This window comes from Chanodichthys erythropterus, chromosome 14 (genome assembly GCF_024489055.1).
Source record: "Chanodichthys erythropterus isolate Z2021 chromosome 14, ASM2448905v1, whole genome shotgun sequence".
Taxonomy (NCBI): domain Eukaryota; kingdom Metazoa; phylum Chordata; class Actinopteri; order Cypriniformes; family Xenocyprididae; genus Chanodichthys; species Chanodichthys erythropterus.
The window spans coordinates 43,091,055-43,113,117 of NC_090234.1; the positions used below are offsets into that span (position 1 = coordinate 43,091,055).

General features: G+C 37.4%; 2 protein-coding genes across 3 annotated transcripts; both read right to left on the minus strand.

The window, feature by feature from the left end:
• Nucleotides 1–73: 73 nt before the first annotated feature.
• On the minus strand, nt 74–11,243 carry ndufv3 (NADH:ubiquinone oxidoreductase subunit V3). 2 transcript variants are annotated; one of them, XM_067410476.1, is made up of 4 exons: nt 11,155–11,243; nt 10,817–10,922; nt 5,318–6,559; nt 74–369 (listed from the first exon to the last, which is right to left on the minus strand). In XM_067410476.1, the coding sequence occupies exons 1-4, from the start codon at nt 11,197–11,199 to the stop codon at nt 203–205; spliced, it is 1,560 nt and encodes a 519-aa protein (XP_067266577.1). In that variant the 5' UTR covers nt 11,200–11,243; the 3' UTR covers nt 74–202. The 2 variants fall into 2 exon arrangements, with proteins under 2 accessions (XP_067266577.1, XP_067266576.1); XM_067410475.1 differs by having other exon boundaries at nt 10,811–10,922.
• A 2,238-nt stretch (nt 11,244–13,481) lies between these two features.
• Nucleotides 13,482–21,880, minus strand: si:ch211-140m22.7 (uncharacterized protein LOC570370 homolog). Its single transcript, XM_067410441.1, has 7 exons — nt 21,757–21,880; nt 21,363–21,423; nt 20,608–20,707; nt 16,406–17,809; nt 14,208–14,271; nt 13,966–14,090; nt 13,482–13,770 (listed from the first exon to the last, which is right to left on the minus strand). The coding sequence occupies exons 2-7, from the start codon at nt 21,405–21,407 to the stop codon at nt 13,739–13,741; spliced, it is 1,770 nt and encodes a 589-aa protein (XP_067266542.1). The 5' UTR covers nt 21,408–21,423; nt 21,757–21,880; the 3' UTR covers nt 13,482–13,738.
• Between the last annotated feature and the right edge of the window lie 183 nt (nt 21,881–22,063).

A 22,063-nucleotide genomic window follows, 5' to 3' on the forward strand; every position in this document is an offset into this window, starting at 1 on the left:
AGTGTAAAGTGAGCTAAACTCTATTCAAATACTGTAGAAGACAACAGCAACAAAACAATCAAAACCACTCTGATGAAGTTTAATCATCTGTTTTTAATTCCAGAATTATAGAATTATAGCATAAAGCTTGCCGTTTGTCAGCAAACCATCTGAAGAACAAAGCAACATGGGAAGAAACAGGGTTGTGGACACTGACAAAGACTCAATGCCTGCCTGCGGAAGGCTGGGGCAGACGGTGTTTTGACATCTCTACATCCATATCAGCAAAGGTGTACATGTTGTAGTGGTGGTGTTGTAGGTTCTTGTACGAGGTGTTGTCAAAGGGTTCAGGCTCCGGCTCTGGCTCCGGGGCTTTTTCTGAGGCTTTTTCTGAGGAAATGAACAAAGGAAGAGAATAAAATGTAAGACATGTGGAACTGGGAAAAAACACCACACATAGTGCATCTGACAATAACGGAAAGACGAAGTCCTTTCAGAAAGAAAAGCCCATATAATAAGTACCGAGCCCAAAGAACAAGTAAAACAATGATTTTGGTTGACGGAACATTTGTTTTAGATTAGAAGATAATCTTGAATGTAAATATGTGCACAAGGATGAATCAAAGTAAAAATTAAACATGCTAAATAAAGATTTGAACTGATCATAGAAGGAATTACATCTAAAAGAATCAATGAAGAGCCTTCCTGTTAATTCTTACTCTTCAAAAGCATGTCTGAGAGGAATCTTCACACCTTTTATGGTGTTTCAGTAATCACTTCCAATCCCCAGGTGGTCCTTCACACAAAAAGGTGCGAGGGGCCTCTAGCTTTTTACCTAGACTAGTTTCTCTCACAATAACCTTAATTACTTTGTAATTTCCTATTTCACCTACTACAGCTTAATCGAACTTTAACAACAAGAACAGTAAACCAGTAAAGAGAGGACCTTCAATATCAATATTATACAAACAACATTATAACAACCAAGCTAAAGCATATCAGCACAAACTGATAAATGAAACATCCCACAGGAATCTCAACATATCCAGTTATTTGTAGTTTGTGGAGCCCCGCACATGAATTAAGAAGTCATTCTCTCGTCTCAAATTGTGACCACGTTGAACTCATTTGTTCCCTCGTTTTGATTCAATTTAATCAAGGGAATTAATTATTACACTGTGGCCACAATTTACTGAAATGAGAGAATGGATTGTAATTTGTGGCCACAATTTAGATATTTTTCCCCACATGTCATGTGCAGGGCTCTGTAGTAATTAGAGGAAAATGCATTTAAAGTATCCAAGATTGAGTTATGACAGCTTAAAAACACCCATAGGGAATTAGTGGTCTTCACATGGTAAACATCATTAATATTATCTTTAGCATAACATGATCACATAAACAATATTTAATTAACAAAACAAGAAAATGTGTACATCAAGCACAAAATATACATCAGTCTGGGAGCGGATATGTTCATACATACGGGGGCAGAAAGAGTGAAAGAAACAGGAGAAAATAGTGCTTTGCATTACATAAAACAATAGAGGGGCACAAAAACACAAAAGTTAATCTTACACATATGGAGAGGTAAAACAAAAAAAAAGTTTAAAAAAGTTTAAAATTGTGTAAAGTTGGCTTTACCTTACATGTCCACTGGTGAGGAAGAGACCTGTTCAACAACACTCAAAACACTACAGTTTATATATGTGTATATATACACACACACACACCGATCAGGCATAACATTATGACCATTGACAGTGAAGTGAATAACACTGATTATCTCTTCATCATGGCACCTGTTAGTTGGTGGGATGTATTAGGCAGCAAGTGAACATTTTGTCCTTAAAGTTGATGTGTTAGAGGCAAGAAGAATGTAAGGATTTGAGTGTTCCTGGTCTGCAGTGGTCAGTATCTATCAAAAGTGGTACAAGGAAGGAACAGTGGTGAACTGGCGACAGGGTCATGGGCGATCAAGGCTCATTGATGCACGTGGGGAGTGAAGGCTGGTCCGTGTGGTCCAATCCAACAGACGAGCTACTGTAGCTCAGATTTCTCAAGAAGTTAAGATAGAAAGGAGTCAGAATACACAGGGCGTCGCAGTTTGTTGCGTTTGGGGCTGCATAGCTGCAGACCAGTCAGGGTGGCCATGCTGACCCCTGTCCACCGCCGAAAGTGGCAACAGTGGGCACGTGAGGATCAGAACTGGAGCACAGAGCAATAGAAGAAGATGGCCTGGTCTGATGAATCACTTTTTCTTTTACATCATGTGGAAGGCCGCTTACCTTGGGAACACATGGCACCAGGATGAAATATGGGAAGAAGGCAAGCCGGCGGAGGCAGTGTGATGCTTTGGGCAATGTTCTGCTGGGAAACCTTGGGTCCTGCCATCCATGTGGATGTTACTTTGACACGTACCACCTACCTAAGGATTGTTGCAGACAATGTACACCCTTTCATGTGAACGGTATTCCCTGGTGGCTGTGGCGTCTTTCAGCAGGATAATGCGCCCTGCCACAAAGCAAAAATGGTTCAGGAATGGTTTGAGGAGCACAACAATGAGTTTGAGGTGTTGACTTCGCCTCCAAAATCCCCAGATCTTAATCCAATTGAGCATCTGTGGGATGTGCTGAACAAACAAGTCCGATCCATGGATGCTCCACCTCGCAACTTACAGGACTTAAAGGATCTGCTGCTAACATCTTGGTGTCAGATACCACAGCACACCTTCAGGGGTCTAGTGGAGTCCATGCCTCGACGGGTCAGGGCTGTTTTGGCAGCAAAAGGAGGACCAAACCGATACTAGGAAGGTGGTCATAATGTTATGCCTGATCAGTGTATATACACTACTTTGGTAATATATGCAGAAGTGTGGTCATCAATATGATCTATGAATGCTAACTTTGTTTTTGAATGCCCAAACTAGTATACATGTGGTTTTAATTAAATAAACATTAATTAACCTCACCATAATGAAAGTGTGAAAACCACATTTGAAGTAAAATACAATAATATGTAAAAATTTGAATGAACTACTGAATCTACCAGAAGTTATAATATCCAACCCACAATCCCCCATGTGAACCTCAGTTTCCATAGAGAATGCATTGAAAACTTCAACCATTTAGCTCTTGTCAATCCGTGCCAGTGGACACAAGTAAATAAGGTGTTTATCATATGAATCATCGGGTACTTTTTAAAATTATGATTTGTTAATTGAGTTGAGTTGCCTAGAATATTTTTAATGAAAAAAAAAAAAAAATGCAGCAAAAGAGCCTGAGAGCCACAACTATTCTACCCCTCCAGTGTCCTTAAAGGGTGTTCACACACATGCAGCAATTTTATCACTGCTGTTAGTTTTGTTGGTTCAAGCAGGTTTTCCTACAGTCATACTATTACTACTACTACTATTACTATTACTAAATGATTAATTAAACTTTCACAATGCAGACAGAGGAGTAATGAGTAGTGAATTATAAATAGAAGCCACTTCAAATCTCAACATAGGAACATTCAGTTTAGGCAGAAATAATAAATGCTTAAGAAGTCATGCAAAGTCATGCAAATGTTAATAAATTAACTAATTAGGGCTGCACGATACTGGAAATTTTTCTGAGATATGAAAAATAACCATCACCAGATGATTTGAATTTGCCTGGCAAGGCCAGACTGATATATCTTCTACAAGATATATCAGTCTGGTCAGTCCGCCATCTGTCGCGATTCGAGTCAACTCCAAACCGTAGCGTGCAATCAGATTCGTTTATTTCATTTTATTCGTATTATTTCTAGTGAGGCGAAAGTCCCTTTAATATCAACAAAGACTGCGCATGAGAGACCCGAGAGTTTGTTCTATTCAGCCGTGAATTCAGTTTTAAATGACCAAAAACACATTAATTATTTACTTTTCGCTGTTGACTCTCTTGTCGCTTTGCTATCCGCCCTTCTCTGATTGGTTTACTCCGCTTCCTGTTTGCCCGGATTTGCTCCGCCCTAGAAATCGAATTGATTCAATGGCCGACCAGACTCATCCTCTGGTACAGTGGTGAGGCTGGATTTTCCAGCCAAGGTTTGAATAGCTCTATTTGTAAAGAATTAATCATTCTTGGATGACTGGGGCGATTTTGTAGGTGAGTGAATACGCAAAATAATGAACAAATTACAAGCATAGACAAAGATACAAATGAAATAAACAGTGCTTTATATTTTTCAGGTAAGTCTAACAGTATTCAATAATCTAACAATAATCAAATATAAAATAACAGTGCATAGTCTTCACTATATAAATTAAATAGAATTAATCTAGGTTAAAACTACAAAAGTGATTTTTCTCTTTGTCTTTTGATTAACATTCATGACAAAAAGCAGCAAGTGCATCTGTCACTTTAAGACCGATTGCACGGATCCAAAATACTGTTACATATCCAGTTTTATTTCTCTATTGTTTAGTTCACCTAAGCCATAAGCAACTGTGTTTACGAGGATACTCAATGTTTTACGTGAATTTTGACAATGTTTTGGCATGTATGTGTTCATGTATTCAGGCACAAATAGACACGGAAGAGAGCGTGAGGGTCCGCGTGACATAGAAATCATCATCGGATGTTGTACGCAGAGGCTCTTTGTGGACATCCGCAGGCATCCAATTTTTTTTGACCATGCGAACAAGTACGCATGGTCACTAGGCTACAAAAGCACAAACTGCGAATGTGCTGGAAAAACGGCATGGTCATCGAATTTGAAGAGAGGCTGTGTGAAGAAGTCCGTCACTACCTGCACCTCTACAATCCGTCATTAAAACCATATAAAGACAGTCAGATGTGCAATAATCCGTTTGTTTACTGTTCAAGCTGATCTACTGTGCATGTGTAGAACACATCCACCGAGCAGTCAGCATCGGTGCTGTCCGCAGCTGTCCGTGTACGCCTTCGAACTGGAGTATAACCAAGGTTTGTGTGTGCAGACAGAAAACAGCTGCACTAAAACTTTTATTGTATGATGGTCAAACTTTGCAAATAATCAGAGAATCACGTGCATTATGAACAGTGGTGTCTCGTCCGTACGGATTAATGATCCCTACTAGACATTGCACGTAACTATCACGGATGCTCACATCGCGATTTCGATGCTAAAACGATATATCGTGCAGCCCTATAACTAATTAAAGCACAATGAAGATCAAAAGTTGCAAAGCCATTTGAGCAAAAGCCTTAGTGTAATAGCAATCCCACTGTAGCCATGGAAAGATATTAGTGTTGAATAAATGGTAAGAGAAATGTGTTTCTGTGATGTAACCGATCCAGAGAAAGAAACTGAGTAAGGATGCGTGGTGTACCCTCAGGTGTTTCCACAACGTCCGTCTCAGCCAGAGCCTCTACAGCATCAGCGGTCACAGGTGCAGTGTCTACCAGCTCTTCGGAAGCGGCTGCCAGTGTTCCTGCCTCCGCTTTGGGTGCAGCAACATCTCCAGGAGCCTCAGGAGATGCTTCAGGACTAGCTTCAGCAGCGGTGTCAGTTACTTCTTCAGGCCCGGCTTCTGTAGTGACTTTTGGGACAACTTCTGCAGAAACTTTTGCAGCTTCTTCAGCTTTAATTTCTGGTTCCCCTTCAACTTTAATTTCTGGTTCCCCTTCAACTTTAATTTCTGGTTCCCCTTCAACTTTAATTTCTGGTTCCCCTTCAACTTTAATTTCTGGTTCCCCTTCAACTTTAATTTCTGGTTCCCCTTCAACTTTAAATTCTGGTTCCCCTTCAACTTTAAATTCTGGTTCCCCTTCAACTTTAAATTCTGGTTCCCCTTCAACTTTGATTTCTGGTTCATCTTCAACTTTAAATTCTGGTTCCTTTTCAACAGCAATCTCCTCTGTAGGAGCCGTTTTAATTTCTGTTGCAGTGTCCACTATCTTGTCAGGAGTGGCAACTGTAATGGATTCACCAGAAACTTCAGGAATTGCTTCAGTCGTGGAGGATATTACAGGCGCAGGATCAATAAGGGTCTCCGCTGATCCAACTGGTTTATCACTTGGTACAGGAACCTCTTCTGGTGTTGCTTTAGTCACAGTTTCAGCACTTTCTTGAGCTTCTTCAAATGAGGCAGTTTCAGGCGATGCTTCTTTATCTGTAAAACCTACTTCTTCAATTGTCAGACTAGGAGCTTTCTTCTCCTCTGCTGCCTTCTCTCCAGACTGCACCGGTGTTTCAGTCTTTGGTTTCTCATCATCAGAATCAGAGTCTGAATCAGAATCACTGGAGGATGAGGAAGAGGAAACATCTTGATCTTTCTGTACTCCTGCCTTAACATCTGAGGTCTTGCTTACTTCACTTTCTGTAGTGGCTCCATCTGTAGGTGGGACTTCAGTGATCTTTGCCTCTTCTACAGCAATGTCAGCTGCTGCCGTATCAGCAACAGGACTGTCCGTTGTCGTCTCGCTTGCAGCGGCTGTGGAAACCACCTCAGCAGTTTCAGACTCACCTAAAGCTACGTCTGTGAGAAGGAATCCTGTGGCAGACAGCTTAGAAGGGAAGGCAACAGCAGGCTTGTAGGCTAGAAGAGAGGCTCTCTCATCGGCCTCTATGGCTAAGGAAACGGCAAATGGGATAAAATATATCAGATTGCTTCTTTTTTTAAAATCACATTTGAGAAACCCTCCAGTTCAACGTATATATTAAACCCAGCAAACACCATAAAAAAATAAACATATTAAAGTGCCTTTGTAAAGAAAGTCAGCCCACTCAGCAGCCATCTTGGTAACGCCTCCCGGGTAACTATTTTCAATCTATGCATGCAAGGCGTGCAAGTACAGCTCTATTTGAATGTGGAGACACCACATAGAAGTCTTTTTGTTAAGCTTCAATAAAATGGTTCAAATCACCAATAAAGGTTTACCAAAATGCAAACTGAGGCTCTTTAGCTGAAACCAGGCTAAAAACTGCATTTTCAGGCTGGTTCAGATAATGAGCATTCACATTCTAGAGCAATAATTTCATTTAAAGACCACATGAAATACAAATGGGAGTTTTGTTCCTTTAAGTCCATGTCTCTAATTCTTGAAGCCATCTACTCTACCTTTCAAAGTCTGGGGTCTGTAAAATTTCTCTTTCTTTTTTTAAAGAAAGGAGTATGTATTAAATTGATTAAAGGTGAACGAAAAGACATATATATTGTTACAAAAGATTTCTATTAAGGGTGTTCCAACAAATAGTATCGGTGGATAATTTTTTCATATAGTTTGATCGGTGGTCTCTATAAAAGGTCATCAGAAGAGCCAATCAGATCACGCAAAACTCACTAGACAGTTTTTCTACGCACAGCTAAAATTGCTTCACTACATTGACCGGTCTGGCAGCTCTACCAGGTGTCTGAAAAGGACAATAATGTGTTTCAGTATACTGGACCCATGCATTAGCTCTTAAAGTGACAACCTAATGCTCTCTGTGTTATTAATGTTTGAATACTTATTATTATTTATTTATTTATTTATTTCACAGGAATGCTATATTTGTTAAGGTCTAAGCTGTTCTTAATCAGTCTAAAAGATGGAATGGAATATGTTGCACACGTTGCTTTCTCATATCTTAATTTTATGCTTAATATGCATTGTTGTCAAGAATAGCTAAATAAATCAATAATACCACATAATAAAAAGAAAGCCTTTCTATTTATCATGTAGTAGTATTTGTTTCGGTGTCTGGCCCCAAAAAATCATGATCGTGGCACCCTTAAATTTGCCCTAGAACCAGTTTTTACAAGATGTAATATAACAGTACATTAGCAACATGCTAACGAAACATTTAGAAAGACAATTTACAAATATCACTAAAAATATCATGTAATCATGGATCATGTCAGTTATTATTGCTCCATCTGCCATTTTTCACTATTATTCTTGCTTGCTTACCTAGTTTGATGATTAAGATGTGCATATGCCTTGAACATGGGCTGGCATATGCAAATATTGGGGTCATACATATTAATGATCCCAACTGTTACGTAACAGTCGTTGTTATGTTGAGATTTGCCTGTTTTTCTGAGGTTTTTTAAACAAATGAGATTTACATAAGAAGGAAGCAATGGAGTTTGAAACTCAATGTATGTCTTTTCCATGTACTGAACTCTTGTTATTCAACTATGCCAAGGTAAACTCAATTTTTGATTCTAGGGCACCTTTAATTACAAATAAATGCTGTTCTTTTATGAATCATGAAAAAACATGTAAAATATTAAACAGCACAACTGTTTTCAACATTGATCATTGATCAATCGGCATATTAAAATGGTTTCTGAAGGATCACGTGACACTGAAGACTGGAGTAATGATTCTGAAAATTCAGCCTTGATCACAAGGATAAATTATATTTTAAAATATATTTAAATAGAAAGTTTAATATTATTGTAATAATATTTCACAACAATATTACTGTTTATACTATATTTTTGATCAAATAAATGCAGCCTTGTTGAGCATAAGAGACTCTTTTCAAAAACATTAAATCTTACTGACCCCAAACTTTTTAACGGTAGTAGTATATATGCCAGTGTACTACTAAAAGATGACAAATCTTTTACCAAATATACACATTTGAAATGTACAAATAATTCTGTTCCATGAAATATACTGATACATCATCTTCAAGGACATTTCCAAATTTTGCATGTCCGATACAATGCTCTCCTGAATGAGAATGTTCCCTTCCCTAAATTATAAATGCTAGCAGCAAATCTTGGCTCATGGTTGTGATATAAACAAACAAACAAACTAAAACAGGCCAAGCCCTTAAATATGTCTTGCCCCAATGTCATTAAAACCATTACTTTGCACAGTAAAAATACTACAAATTGAAAATATTCAAAAGTATTACAAATTGAAATAATGTCACCTTCAATGGTAAAAAATTGAGGAATACCTTGACAAATGATAATCATGCAGACATCTTTAGGATAAAATATAATGTACACTTTTAAACCAGTTAGTATAACTGTACTGGCAAATGGCGCTTTTGGTTCTCTTCCACAGCAATGAACATGAAAATGACATGACAGATGCTATGTAATGCGCTTAAAGGTGCTGCACGTTTTTTTTTTAATTTAATTTATTTATTTATTTTATTACCACACATAAATGTGGTGTAACATGGTCTTTTCCCATACAATTTTTATCAGACATAATATGTCTTTGGAGATCTTTGGAGAAGGGATTTAATTCAGCGGTTAAGAGAGCATGTAAGCGTATCCCATCATGTTCAGGAATGGCGAGGAAATGAGAAAAAAATTCCAGTAAGTTAAATGAATTAGATATTACATATAATTTGGTAGTAAAATGTAACACTGTTGCACATTTTATTAATACAAATGTTTTACAAAATACACATACACAACTCTGCAACTGCTTTTTATCACCTAATTAGAAGAATCACAATTAAAGGAACACTCCACTTTTTTTTGAAAATAGACTAATTTTCCAACTCCCCTAGAGTTAAACAGTTGAGTTTTACCGTTTTCGAATCCATTCAGCCGATCTCCGGTTCTGGCGGTACCACTTTTAGCGTAGCTTAGCATAGTTCATTTAATCTGATTAGACCGTTAGCATCGCGCTTAAAAATGACCAAAGAGTTTTGATATTTTTCCTATTTAAAACTTGACTCTTCTGTAGTTACATCGTGTACTAAGACCGACGAAAAATGAAAAGTTGTGATTTTCTAGGCCGATATGGCTACGAACTATACTCTCATTCAGGCGTAATAATCAAGGAACTTTGCTGCCGTATCATGGCTGCAGCCGGCGCAATGATATTACGCAGCGTCTCTCACAAACGTCTCCATGGTTGCAAGGCACGTTCCCTGTGCAAGCAGGTGCTCACGGGCGCTGCGTAATATCATTGCACTGCTGCAGCCATGGAACGGCAGCAAAGTTCCTTGATTATTACGCTGGAATGAGAGTATAGTTCCTAGCCATATCAGCCTAGAAAATCACAACTTTTCATTTTCCGTCTGTCTTAGTACACGATTTAACTACAGTTTTAAATAGGAAAAATATCAAAACTCTTTGGTCATTTTTAAGCGCGATGCTAACGGTCTAATCAGATTCAATGAACTATGCTAAGCTATGCTAAAAGTGGTACCGCCAGAACCGGAGATCGGCTGAATGGATTCTAAAACGGTAAAACTCAACTGTTTAACTCTAGGGGAGTTGGAAAATGAGCCTATTTTCAAAAAAAGTGGAGTGTTCCTTTAATAAATTAAATTGAAAATCTAAATGTGCACATAAAGCCTTTTTAAAATGTAAAAAAATGTCCTTAACAACACTATTATGTAGTGTATCCCATCGGCTAATCAAAGGTTCTAAGCACACTTGCAGTCTTTCTGCCCACTTGAACACTTATAATACAGGAAATGCGTAGTGGAAGTAGACAAGTGGTCAAGTGTAAAGACTGCAGGTCAGGTGTGGGTATTGGGACGGACCCTAATTATGGAAGCACCTCTAAGCGCAAATAGGGATTTAACACATATAGGCCCGGTTTCACTGACAGGGCTTAGACTAAGCCAGGATTAGGCCTTAGTTCAGTTATCTTTGAAACATATTGGTATGCATCTTGAGACAAAAAATGACACTGACATATTTTAAGATATGTCAGTGCAAGATACTTTCAGTTAAAACAGCTCAAACATGCATTTTAGTCTGGGACAAGCTTAAGCCGTGTCTGTGAAACTGGGGGGATAATTATGCTGTAGACACATAGTATGAGATTGGATTATAATATAACACAATACAGGATATTCAGGATTCAAACTTGAGATGGAAGATTTATGGAAAGAGAAAGCATGCCCTTACTCTTACTTGAAGCCTTTGCCTTTTTTGCTGTTTTGGGTGTGACATCCCCTTTAGTGCACAGTGCTGCAACAAATGGGGTCCTAGGTGTGCTCCAGCCTTCACGCAGGAGACACTATGTGAACACAGAAAGACACATTATTCTGAAACAGTAGAAAATTAATGCACTATATATAATACGACTATTTTAGCTATCCATCAGCATAGCATTTCACTACTGAGGATATAACGGACATAAGTCCCTTTTTATCATGTCTTCATCAAAATCTCATTCGAAAGAGCAATAGCACAATTACAATCTCTCTAGATCATCTCCGTAAATATCAGTAATGTTAGTCTATTATTACCTTGACAGATCCAAGTCGACCTAACCTGAGCAGGGACGTCGCCATCTTTGTTCTCCTGTTATTATTGTCCGTGTGGAAATGAAATTCACGATTCGGTCGTCATCGATAGTTTCTTCAAAACGAGACTTTTTATTTTAAAGGCGTGATAATAATTTCAAGCATTTCATACTTTTAACGAAATATTTAGCCTACTTTTGTCATTAATGGGTCATTCCTGGTATTTTGGTGCCTTTACATCATAAAATTTAGAAAATGAAACTCAGTTTTTGAGAGAATATTTTTGAGCAATCATGATATATAACAGAACAGGTTTATCAAATAAAGAATTGCATGTTTTTTAAATTGTAATTTTTAAAAAAAATTGTGATTTTTTTTTTTTTTTCAACTAACATACCAACTTTAATTTGAATGGATAGTCAAAATGATTATCCATAGTGGACAATGATTTGAGGGACACCCTAAAAACCTTTATTATAATATTTTTTTAAAAATATAATAATTGGAAAAAAATAGTAAGTGTATATGTAAATGTGTTAGCAAGCCTTGGGACATGGTGTTATTTGGTGGTTCAAAATGCTGTAAAGTGTCTCAAATTATTATTATTTTAATCAACTTCAATATGCTATAATTGTGTTATTGATGACTAAGACAGCTTTAAAGGATAGGGGAGAGTGGGGTAAGATGAGTCGTTTTTTTACTTATGTGGTCCTCAAGATAAGGGAAAATGAGGCAGAAGTACAATGAAAGTATTGAATGTTTCCTATCATTTTAAATGATCAGAATACATCTATGACAAAAGCTTAAAAAAATATGGCTTCTAATAAAAAAAGTGTTCCTCTGGCTCAATTTACCCCAGGTTACGGGTAAGTTGAGCCAAATCAGTAGGTGGGTGTAAACTGACCATTTAACTGAATCTGAATCAAACCCATGTGAAATATTAAAGATAATGTACCTATTTTAAAAACTAATTTAATAATCAAATTTCCTTTTACAAATATTCTTTGTTTAAATATTTTACAAATATTTATTTTTTAAAGCTAACTTAAACAACATAAAACCAACCAAATGAAGTTGAAATTTCATTGTTTAATTGTTTGCATTTCTGAAACAACCTTCCCATAAACAGACTAAAGTTTGATCAAAATTAAATAAAAACTAAGTAAGAATGAATAAATGTCATTGACACAAGAACAAAATGTTCTTAGTCTGATATAGTTTTTCTGCAATGTCGAACATGTTAGGCCATTATAGAGACTACTGGTGGAAAGATATATTTGTTTAAACATCCTCTGGTTCGTATCAGAGAAGGATTTGGTGTACTTGTACACTGTTCCTATCAAATAAACTCGAAAATAAAGATAAACTAAACCGGTTATGCAATATTACATTGAAATGACACCAGTTTACTTCAGATTTAACTTAAATTCATTGCTTTATCATGGGTTAAGTTAAAACGCTGGCTCAATTTACCCCACAGCATTTGGCTCACTTTGCCCCATAGCTGCCATTTTAGGAAAAGCTAGCTAGCTTACCAATTCAGAATAATATTTAGCTCAATGACTTGCATGGTTTTATACGTTGCTAAATCACCAATATTCATCATAAATAGTTTTAAATTTGATTTGATGAAACAGCCATTACATCTGTTATGCTAAAATTTTACTTTTACAAGCAAAAAACAGTTTTTAAAGTAAATAAGCGACTTCCACTCCTCCCATGTGCTTCTCCTTTTCAGTCTGGCAGAAATAATTGGTGTTTGTAAAATATATGACTATAAAATGGTACGGTTGCCAAGATACAACTTACCCACTGGCTCATCTTACCCCACTCTCCCCTATTGTTCAACAATTTAAAGCAGTAAGATCATGATCTTTAATGGGGACACAAAAGGTACCAAATCCCAGGAATTACCCAAATATGTGCATAATTTCCATCTTAAAACTGTTTGCTGAATATTGTCATAGAGCATTTGCATGCAAACAAACTGTAAAACTCTTCACAGATTTTAAAAGTACAAAACTGATTTAGATTTTAAGTGCATGTCACAATTGTCACGTTTTATTGTAGAGCCATTGCATCCCTCCCTAAAATACACCATTTTGGGCCTTACAAATAACATTCAGTATCTGACATTTCTGTGGCATTTTCTCCATTTACCATTTTATAGTAAATGTAACATAATGATAACTTAAATTAAGAATGCATATTTCATATGATGAAATATACCATATTTCAAACTTGCACACAATTTTACATTATTCAAATAATTTAAAAAAATAAATAAATAAATAAATAAAGCATGCAAACCAGACAGAACATGTGTTGGCTCAGTTTATTCAGCTCTTTCCCCAAATACTTAAACTCACTGACAAACACTATGGAAAGCAACAAGCATTTATTTCACAGCTAAGCAATGTTCTCTTCCACATGTGCGTTACAGTACATATGGTACAATACATTTAGTATTTAGAGTCTCACAGAAGTAAAAATCTCACAAAATGTTCACTTTCACAGATGAAAGACAAGTCATTTAAAGACCTCTTTCACAAAATTGGGCTGAGGCACAGGAGAGGACAACAGACGTTTACTTGGAGGACACTTCATCAAATTTAGGCTCTGTAAGAAACAAAAAGGGATAATGTTAGTTAAATGCAATGTAGAAAATTCAACTTTAGGACAAATCAAACAAAACTACATTTCAGACATAAAACAAATGCCACAAACTGTCGTGAAATAGCATTGTTGAACCACTCCTATGGAGTATTGAAACTAACAAACTTTCTAAAGCAAATAGATTTAATGTTAACACACCTGGGAATTGGAATTCTGGGAAGGAAGTCAGATCACCACCACCGTACAAACGCTGCAGTTTGGCTATTTCCTCAGCAAGAGCCTTGTGATACTCTGGACCGGCATCAACTAGACCACCAGCGGCACTGAGAAAAAATGAAAAGTAATTACACACTTAATTATAATGTAAGATTAAGATCATCAGAGCAGCAAAATACTCTTAAAAGACGAACAAGAGAGTATGATAGTAAAACACCATGTACCCGCTTTTTGTGGAGTATGCGCGAATTGAATCTAGGAAAAGTTTCTGAATGGGGTCCAATCCAGCTGACAATCACAGGAAATACATCAATTAATAAATGCTTATAATATCTGAAAATGACAGACATGTACATGGATGCCAGAATCCTTGATATCTTGTACACTAAAGAAGAAATAAGTCTTTAACCCTCATGCATGAGAAGAGTGTCTGGTGTGGAGGCTAGATCTAGTGAACTAAAGAGAACCGAGTAAAGGAGCAGGTCAGGCGGTGAGTAAATAGGACAGAGGTTGCATCTACTGAAATGAAAAGGAAGCATTTCATCTCATAAGAGTAATATGTAATGTGTAATAACCATAAACAAATGCCCATCAAACAAACTGATTAATAATTCAAGCAGTTGTCATACATTCTTAATTTTGCATCTCGTAATAAACTGTTGCTTCCATTCCACATACAGCAAACAGTGCAAACTCAATCAATGCACCATACACCACATTGGGAAAGTGGGTAAGGAACAGTGGGCATTTCATTTTTAACTTTGACATATAAACCACAGTATAAGATAAGAGGACAATTAACAGATTACTGATATCATGCGACCCCCTGGGAAGAAAAGTGAGACATTGACAAAGAAAGTGTGTTTGGGTGAGGAGAGAAACAGGAAAGAAAGAAGAGGTCAAAGTACATTTACATGTTACCATTCTCGTACTGTTAAAAAAACAAAACTAGTCAAAAACATAGAAGTGCATCATATGTGGTGACAGTGGTAACTTTAACATTAACATAACTTGTACCATTAACAAGAAACAAAACACAACATTTGTTTTGACAAAGCAACATATATTGGTTAATTTCTATATCATTACACTTAAACCTATATTCAGCAGCAATTTTTTCTATTTGCCTGTTGTAGACTTGGTGGCTATTCACACAGGACCATATGTGCCATTTTTTAATTGTTGGTCTAGGTTAATGTGCTAATCAGATGTGTCTTGTGTCGTGTCTCGCTGTTTTTTAGCACCTTACGCCATGAGTGTCTTCTAAATGTATTATTCCACAAGTAAAACTTGTACGTTTTAAGAATTAAATGTACTAACTTAATGATAAATTGACAGCTGACTTGAATAAATGTGATATGGCACATGTTTTTTTACAAATAAATGTACTAAATTTCTGTTAACTTTATCCCTAGTGAACCCTAGTGAATACAGTTAAATCTCTGAGGAGCACTGGGTCAAAAACACAAGGACTCAAAATAAAAGGACTAAATAAAGACAAAAGATATCCAAGAGAGAAGCAATGGAAGACAGGAGCAGGATCCAAGAGGTCACAAACATGGAACAATAAATAAGTGAATGAACAGAAACCAAAGAGAAGAAAGAGTTGTAAAAGGAATAAATATAACTGAAAGGTAGCAGTCAGTGAAATTATACAGTGAAGAGCATGCACTGCATAACACGAAGACGCAAAAAGTTACAAACAAACATATATAATGAATACATGCGCAAAGACGGATGACGGATGCGGAGCTATGTTCATGAACTGAAAACCAGGGCATAGACTTAAAATACAAAGTCTTCAGGACAAATGGTGTGCTGTCTCTGCCCCAGCTTAGAAAATGAATATAGCCCTGAATGAGTAACTTGTTTCTGCTGTGATGCTGTTGCCATTAGGGGTGTAATGGTTTCTAAAGGTACAGTTTGTTTCCTAATGAATATGATGCTACTAGACTAGTATTAGTGTCCCATGAAGTACTACAGCATGTACTACACCACAAAGGTTTAATTATCCAGTACAAGCTCTCATTATTCATATCAATAATTTGCTTACCCCATAGGATCTTAAGTAAAGTAAATGATAATTGCATTTCACATATATTTTCAGAGGCATTCTTAGGTAAGAGTAATGTGTACAAAAATATTCAAAATGTATAATGAACTGTAGGAGTTTTATGAACCGTTTCACCCCTAAATGCTCTTTACATGTATGCTATGTACTAACACATATGCAAATACAGATGATGACACACTGCAATGTAACTGTAACTGTAATAAAAAGGTTAAAAAAAAAACTGTATTGTGATCTTTGTACATCTTTACCATTAACATTACAGATGTTAAAAATTGAGAAAAGAAAACTGTTGTCAAAAATTGTTGTATCCCAATATATGAAAGGGGGTTAAGGGGATATGGTGTGTACCCTCAGGCGTCTCCACAACTTCTGCTGGAACTTCAGTAGCATCTGTGATCACAGGGGCAGAATCTACCAGCTCTTCAGCAGGAGCTGCCTCTGCAACTGGCTCAATAGGGGCAGCTTCTGCAACTACTTCATTGACTGTTTCTACAACTGCAGCAATTGCTTCTTGGGCAGGGGCTTCTTCTGTGGGTGCAGCTTCAGGTACTGGTGCAGCAGGAGCTTCAGCTGCAGGGGCAGCGGCTTCAACTGTAGAAGCAGTGGTTTCAGCTGCAGGAGCAGCGTCTTCAGCAGGTGCAACGGTTTCAGTTGCAGGGGCGACAGCTTCAACTACAGGGGCAGCGTCTTCAACTACAGGGGCAGCGTCTTCAACTGCAGGGGCAGCGTCTTCAACTGCAGGGGCAGCGTCTTCAACTACAGGGGCAGCGTCTTCAACTACAGGGGCAGCGTCTTCAACTACAGGGGCAGCGTCTTCAACTACAGGGGCAGCGTCTTCAACTACAGGGGCAGCGTCTTCAACTACAGGGGCAGCGTCTTCAACTACAGGGGCAGCGTCTTCAACTACAGGGGCAGCGTCTTCAACTGCTGGGGCAGCAGCTTCAACTGCAGGGGCAGCGGCTTCAACTGCAGGGGCAGCGTCTTCAACTACAGGGGCAGCGGCTTCAACTGCAGGGGCAGCGTCTTCAACTACAGGGGCAGCGGCTTCAACTGCAGGGGCAGCGTCTTCAACTACAGGGGCAGCGTCTTCAACTGCAGGGGCAGCGGCTTCAACTGCAGGGGCAGCGTCTTCAACTGCAGGGGCAGCGTCTTCAACTGCGGGGGCAGCGGCTTCAACTGCGGGGGCAGCGGCTTCAACTGCGGGGGCAGCGGCTTCAACTACGGGGGCAGCGGCTTCAACTGCAGGGGCAGCGGCTTCAACTGCAGGGGCAGCGGCTTCAACTGCAGGGGCAGCGGCTTCAACTACGGGGGCAACAGTTTCAGCTACGGAGGTAGCGGCTTCAGCTACAGGGACAGCGGCTTCAACTACAGGGACAGCGGCTTCAACTACAGGGGCAGCGGCTTCAACTGCAGGGGCAGCGGCTTCAACTACAGGGGCAGCGGCTTCAACTGCAGGGGCAGCGGCTTCAACTACAGGGGCAGCGGCTTCAACTACAGGGGCAGCGGCTTCAGCAGGTGCAACAACTTCAGCTACGGAGGTAGCGGCTTCAACTACAGGTGCAACAGTTTCAGCTGCAGAGGCAGCGGCGTCAACTGCAGAGGCTTCAGCTGCAGGTGCAACGGCAGCAGTAGATGCAGCTTCTGTAGAGGCAGCAGCAACTGAAGCTGCAACTTCCTTCTTGGGGAATTCCACATATGATCTGTGCTGGACAAGTTTTTCTATATCGAAGTACGTTTTTGGTGCTGATTTTTCTAGGATGGAGGGCAAACATTAAAATTTAATAATTTGATTCATCATGTGCATTATCAGGCTGAATGGAGACCACTAAATTCATTCAGCAAAATAACTTACCCAGTTTCTTTAACAATAGAAGCATCCACTGAGGTGGTGGAGCTTTGAACACCTTCTAACCCGATTCATTTATCAAATCTGAACTACAGCTAATAAAAATAAAAAGGGCCCTTTGACAGAAAAAGTATCCTAACATTCAGTAAAGTCAGTAAATAAATATTTATAACCCTTTCAGGATGCTTTCACACTAGGGTTCGACTGACATCAGTGTTCCGTTACTTTGGATGATTTAAATGCCGTTTTCTAAACTTGGGTGCGCACCCGCGAACTGTACCCAAGTCTGCATAAAAAGGGTGGTCTGGGGTAATATTGATGACGCATGAAACTGTGTGTTTATGTGCGTCTTACTCACTTTCCTGACAAGCAGGACCCAAATAATATGATGTGAACACAATCCAGCAGGGGGAGGGGGGAGCAATCGAACTCTGGTTTGGACCAGGCAATCGAACCAAGTGTGAAAGAACCCTTAATAAAATGTGTGAAAATCTTTGTAATAATAATTTCAAATGGAAAATGTCACATTACACACATTAAAATGCAATAGATTAAATAAATATTCCATAATTACCAAAGCTAAAAAGCTAATAATAATATCATGTTACCATTATTTAAAGTAGTGCCAACCTGAATCAGATGACATAACTGTTAATAAAATATATGAGAATTTGTAAAACATAATGGTACCACCAGCACATAATGATCATTATTATTGTTACTGATAGTAAAGAACCATTAATAAAATAGTATTAATGTTATTTGTTTTTTTTGTTTTTTAATTCTAAAAAGAGGCATTTTTACATTTATGCAATGTTCATTACAAAACATGCTTTGTAAGCATTTTTTTTCCAACAAGAAGTCACTTGTTGGATTTTTGGCTTCAACAGATTCTCTGAACAGAGGGAGTGGCTTCATGAATGCTTTCATGCAGTACATTCTTTACCTTCAAATGTCAAGGTGACATATATAGGAAGTAAGGTCGTCCACATATAGCACTAAGCATGTAAATATCTGCCAGTACAACACATGGCAAGCCTTTTGCCACCTCTAATGTCAGAGGAGCATAGAGTACAGTAACAATTATGGATCATAAGTCATAAGGTCATCATCAAGAACTCCATGTGACCAGTTTTACTTGTTTAAAAATGCCCACAGAGAAAATAAAGCAAGAGAAAGACCAGGAGTATCCTTTAAATTATAACCAACATCCCAGACTTGCAAAACCGTATTTGCGTTTTCTTACGTGTAATATATTTGCAAGTTTATTAAAAATATAGATGTAGGTCTGTTGGTTTTCAGGTAATATAAGACTTAATTCTTACTTAAACAGTTTAATGGCAAAGCTCACACATTCAACAAACTGACTGAAGTTGCATAAAACATTCTTCAGCAGACCTATTTGTCACTCCCTATGCAAATTAATTTCCATTTAAAAACAAATGTCAAATTCATTTATTTTCTGGCATCAGTTCAATCATGTATGTACTAAACATATGTGCTGCTTGCATACAAAACAAACATGATGCTGGTACCTGACAATCTGTGATTGACTTATAGGATATTCTGGTCCATCTTTGCTATTTGAACATATAGTCAAAAGTTCACAAACACCATAAATGCTGATGTTGCTGATCCTGTAAACTGTAAAAACAAATACATCCTTTTCTGAAATATTGTCATTATCCCTTTTCCTTCTTGGATACACTTCAAATTGGATATGACAGCGACATTTTATTAAACAACACATTTACAAACACATGACATCTTGTTATATTTTATTTTTTTGTAATATATATATATATATATATATATATTTTTTTTTTTTACTATTACTATATATTTTTGGTCTATATATTTTAATTAGTCACATATTATTTGGTATATTATTTGGTATAAGGGTTAAATAACATCTTTTCCAAATATACGATTATACAGCTGTATTCTGGACAAACATATTAATATTATATTAGCTTACTTTATGTTTATCTGAACTATTTGATATGGATGGGTCAGTCACACATTTGTGTATAATGATCACTAAACTGCATCAATGTTATTTACAGTCTTTTTCAAAAAAAAAATTCAAGTGAATAATTTTTGTTTATGCATTTCATCCATCATAATAGCAAGATTGGGGACTGATCACCCTGTGTTATGGCTTTATTTTGTGATGGGTGACTATTATGTAAATTGATAATAGACTGAATTATGCAGAATATCAGAATATTTGAGTGCTGAGAAATGTGGGTAACACGTAGACATTATGTTGACTAAAAGTAACATTGCACCTACATGTTAAATTACTCTGATTAGAGTATACTATAAGTAACATTATACTAAAACATTATACTAAACATTAAAAATTATACACTAAAACATTAAACATTATACTATAAGTAACTTTGCAAGTACATGTCAACTCGTTCTAGAGTTAGTTGACATGTAGGTGAAACGTTACATGTAGACAGCAGACTGTCTAAAATATGTATTTTCATGGTATTTGTCCTACATGACACAAACATAACACAATCCAGCAGGTTCAGAAACAACAGCTGAGGTCAGAGGACACATCCCCTGAACCATCTGAACCTCAATTTCTCCCATGTATGGCATCAAGATCTGAAATACAGAGCACTCCTACCCCAAATAAATGGCATGTGATATATACAAAACAGATGTGACATATTTAAGAAAGATCTACCTTTATATGACTTTTTGGACTTCTTTCCGTCCCCAGATTTTGAGCTAAGAGTTACAGCAGGGGCTCTTCTGACATAACTCCAGCCCTCAGTCTGCAGACACTACAAACAAGACACACACAAACACAACACAGATTTCAAAACACAAAGAGATTCCTTATGAATAATCACAACCACTATTTTTTGGTTGCATTCATACAACTGTATGAATACAACTTCGTTTTCACAAATCTTTGCTTTGGTGTCAAAGTACATGTGCCAGCAAAAGTACATAGTGTTCTCAATGAAAGTCTGCGAAGTTGCCCAACACTCTTTAAGTTTTTCTAAAGGATATTCAAACAAATATATGTTGGCAATTTTTTTGTACATTTTCCAAAAACAAAAATATACAAAAAGAGCCGTAAAATAATCAATTATTTGAAACCCCTACATTTCACACTATTTTATCTGCAGGGTTCTGATACATTATATATGAACAACACCGTATAAATGCACTTTTTAATACTAGGAATATCTTCATGTAATTATCATCGTGCATGTAAATACAGGACAATAGAAAGCATTCATGCATCGAGTCTGAGTGGATTAAATGCTTCGGTGATTTAACATTCGAGCTGCATTAGCTTTTGTTCACAAGAGGACTCCAACTCCGCACATTTCTCACAATTTCACATACAAATACAGGTTATGATATGTGTAAATGCATTAAAACACTCATGCATATTTCTAAATAAGTGTTGAAAATACGGTATGTTACCCTGAGAGATCCGAGCCGTCCTACCCTAAGCAGAGAGGCTGCCATCTTTACTGCAGAAACCCTATGAAGAAAAACAGCTGCATGAATCTGTAATGTTGACAACGTGTGATTGTGAATATTTAATATTGCCAATTTAAAGTTCGGTCAACTGCTGTTTAGAAAAAAAAATATATTACTACTTCAAAATTTGCACGAAATTATTTATAGAGCAGACAGCACAGATATAGAAAATGCAACAGCTCACATTCACATTGATTGATATTTGCTATGCACATCATAAACAGTAATATAACGTTACCCAACATACAAAAGATATTCATGAGAATGACCTAGATGAGATGTTTGTGTGTTTTGTGCAGGTCAGTGCGACACTGGATCCTATATTTTAAGTTACCTGAATGTGACAGAAATTCAAATCAAAGCTCCAGTTTAAGGAATCTCCACAAACGACAGCAACTAACTCAAAAATCGCTGTAAAGTAAAAAAAGAGTAAAGTACAACAAGTATGTTGCATGTACTGAAGCACACTAAAGTACCGCCCTTGCATAACACAAACACACCCCCTCTTAAACCTTACTAATAATATTATTATATATAACGTCAAGTGCACAAAAGGAGGTGTTGTTTTTTAATCTAACTATGTATGTTAAGCAAAACAGAATACTTATAACTATATTTTGAATAACACAGGAGTATTATTG

Excerpts from the sequence above, each read along its gene's own strand:
- ndufv3 (XM_067410475.1), bottom strand. The coding sequence starts at position 11,199 with ATGGCGACGTCCCTGCTCAGGTTAGGTCGACTTGGATCTGTCAAG. Across the intron at positions 10,923-11,154 it reads GTCGACTTGGATCTGTCAAG|TGTCTCCTGCGTGAAGGCTG; the intron begins GTAATAATAGAC and ends GTGTTCACATAG. Across the intron at positions 6,560-10,810 it reads GGCAAAGGCTTCAAGTAAGA|CCATAGAGGCCGATGAGAGA; the intron begins GTAAGGGCATGC and ends CCGTTTCCTTAG.
- si:ch211-140m22.7 (XM_067410441.1), bottom strand. The coding sequence starts at position 21,407 with ATGGCAGCCTCTCTGCTTAGGGTAGGACGGCTCGGATCTCTCAGG. Across the intron at positions 17,810-20,607 it reads GTCCAAAAAGTCATATAAAG|AAAAATCAGCACCAAAAACG; the intron begins GTAGATCTTTCT and ends CCTCCATCCTAG. Across the intron at positions 14,272-16,405 it reads AGTTGTGGAGACGCCTGAGG|CTGGATTGGACCCCATTCAG; the intron begins GTACACACCATA and ends TGTGATTGTCAG.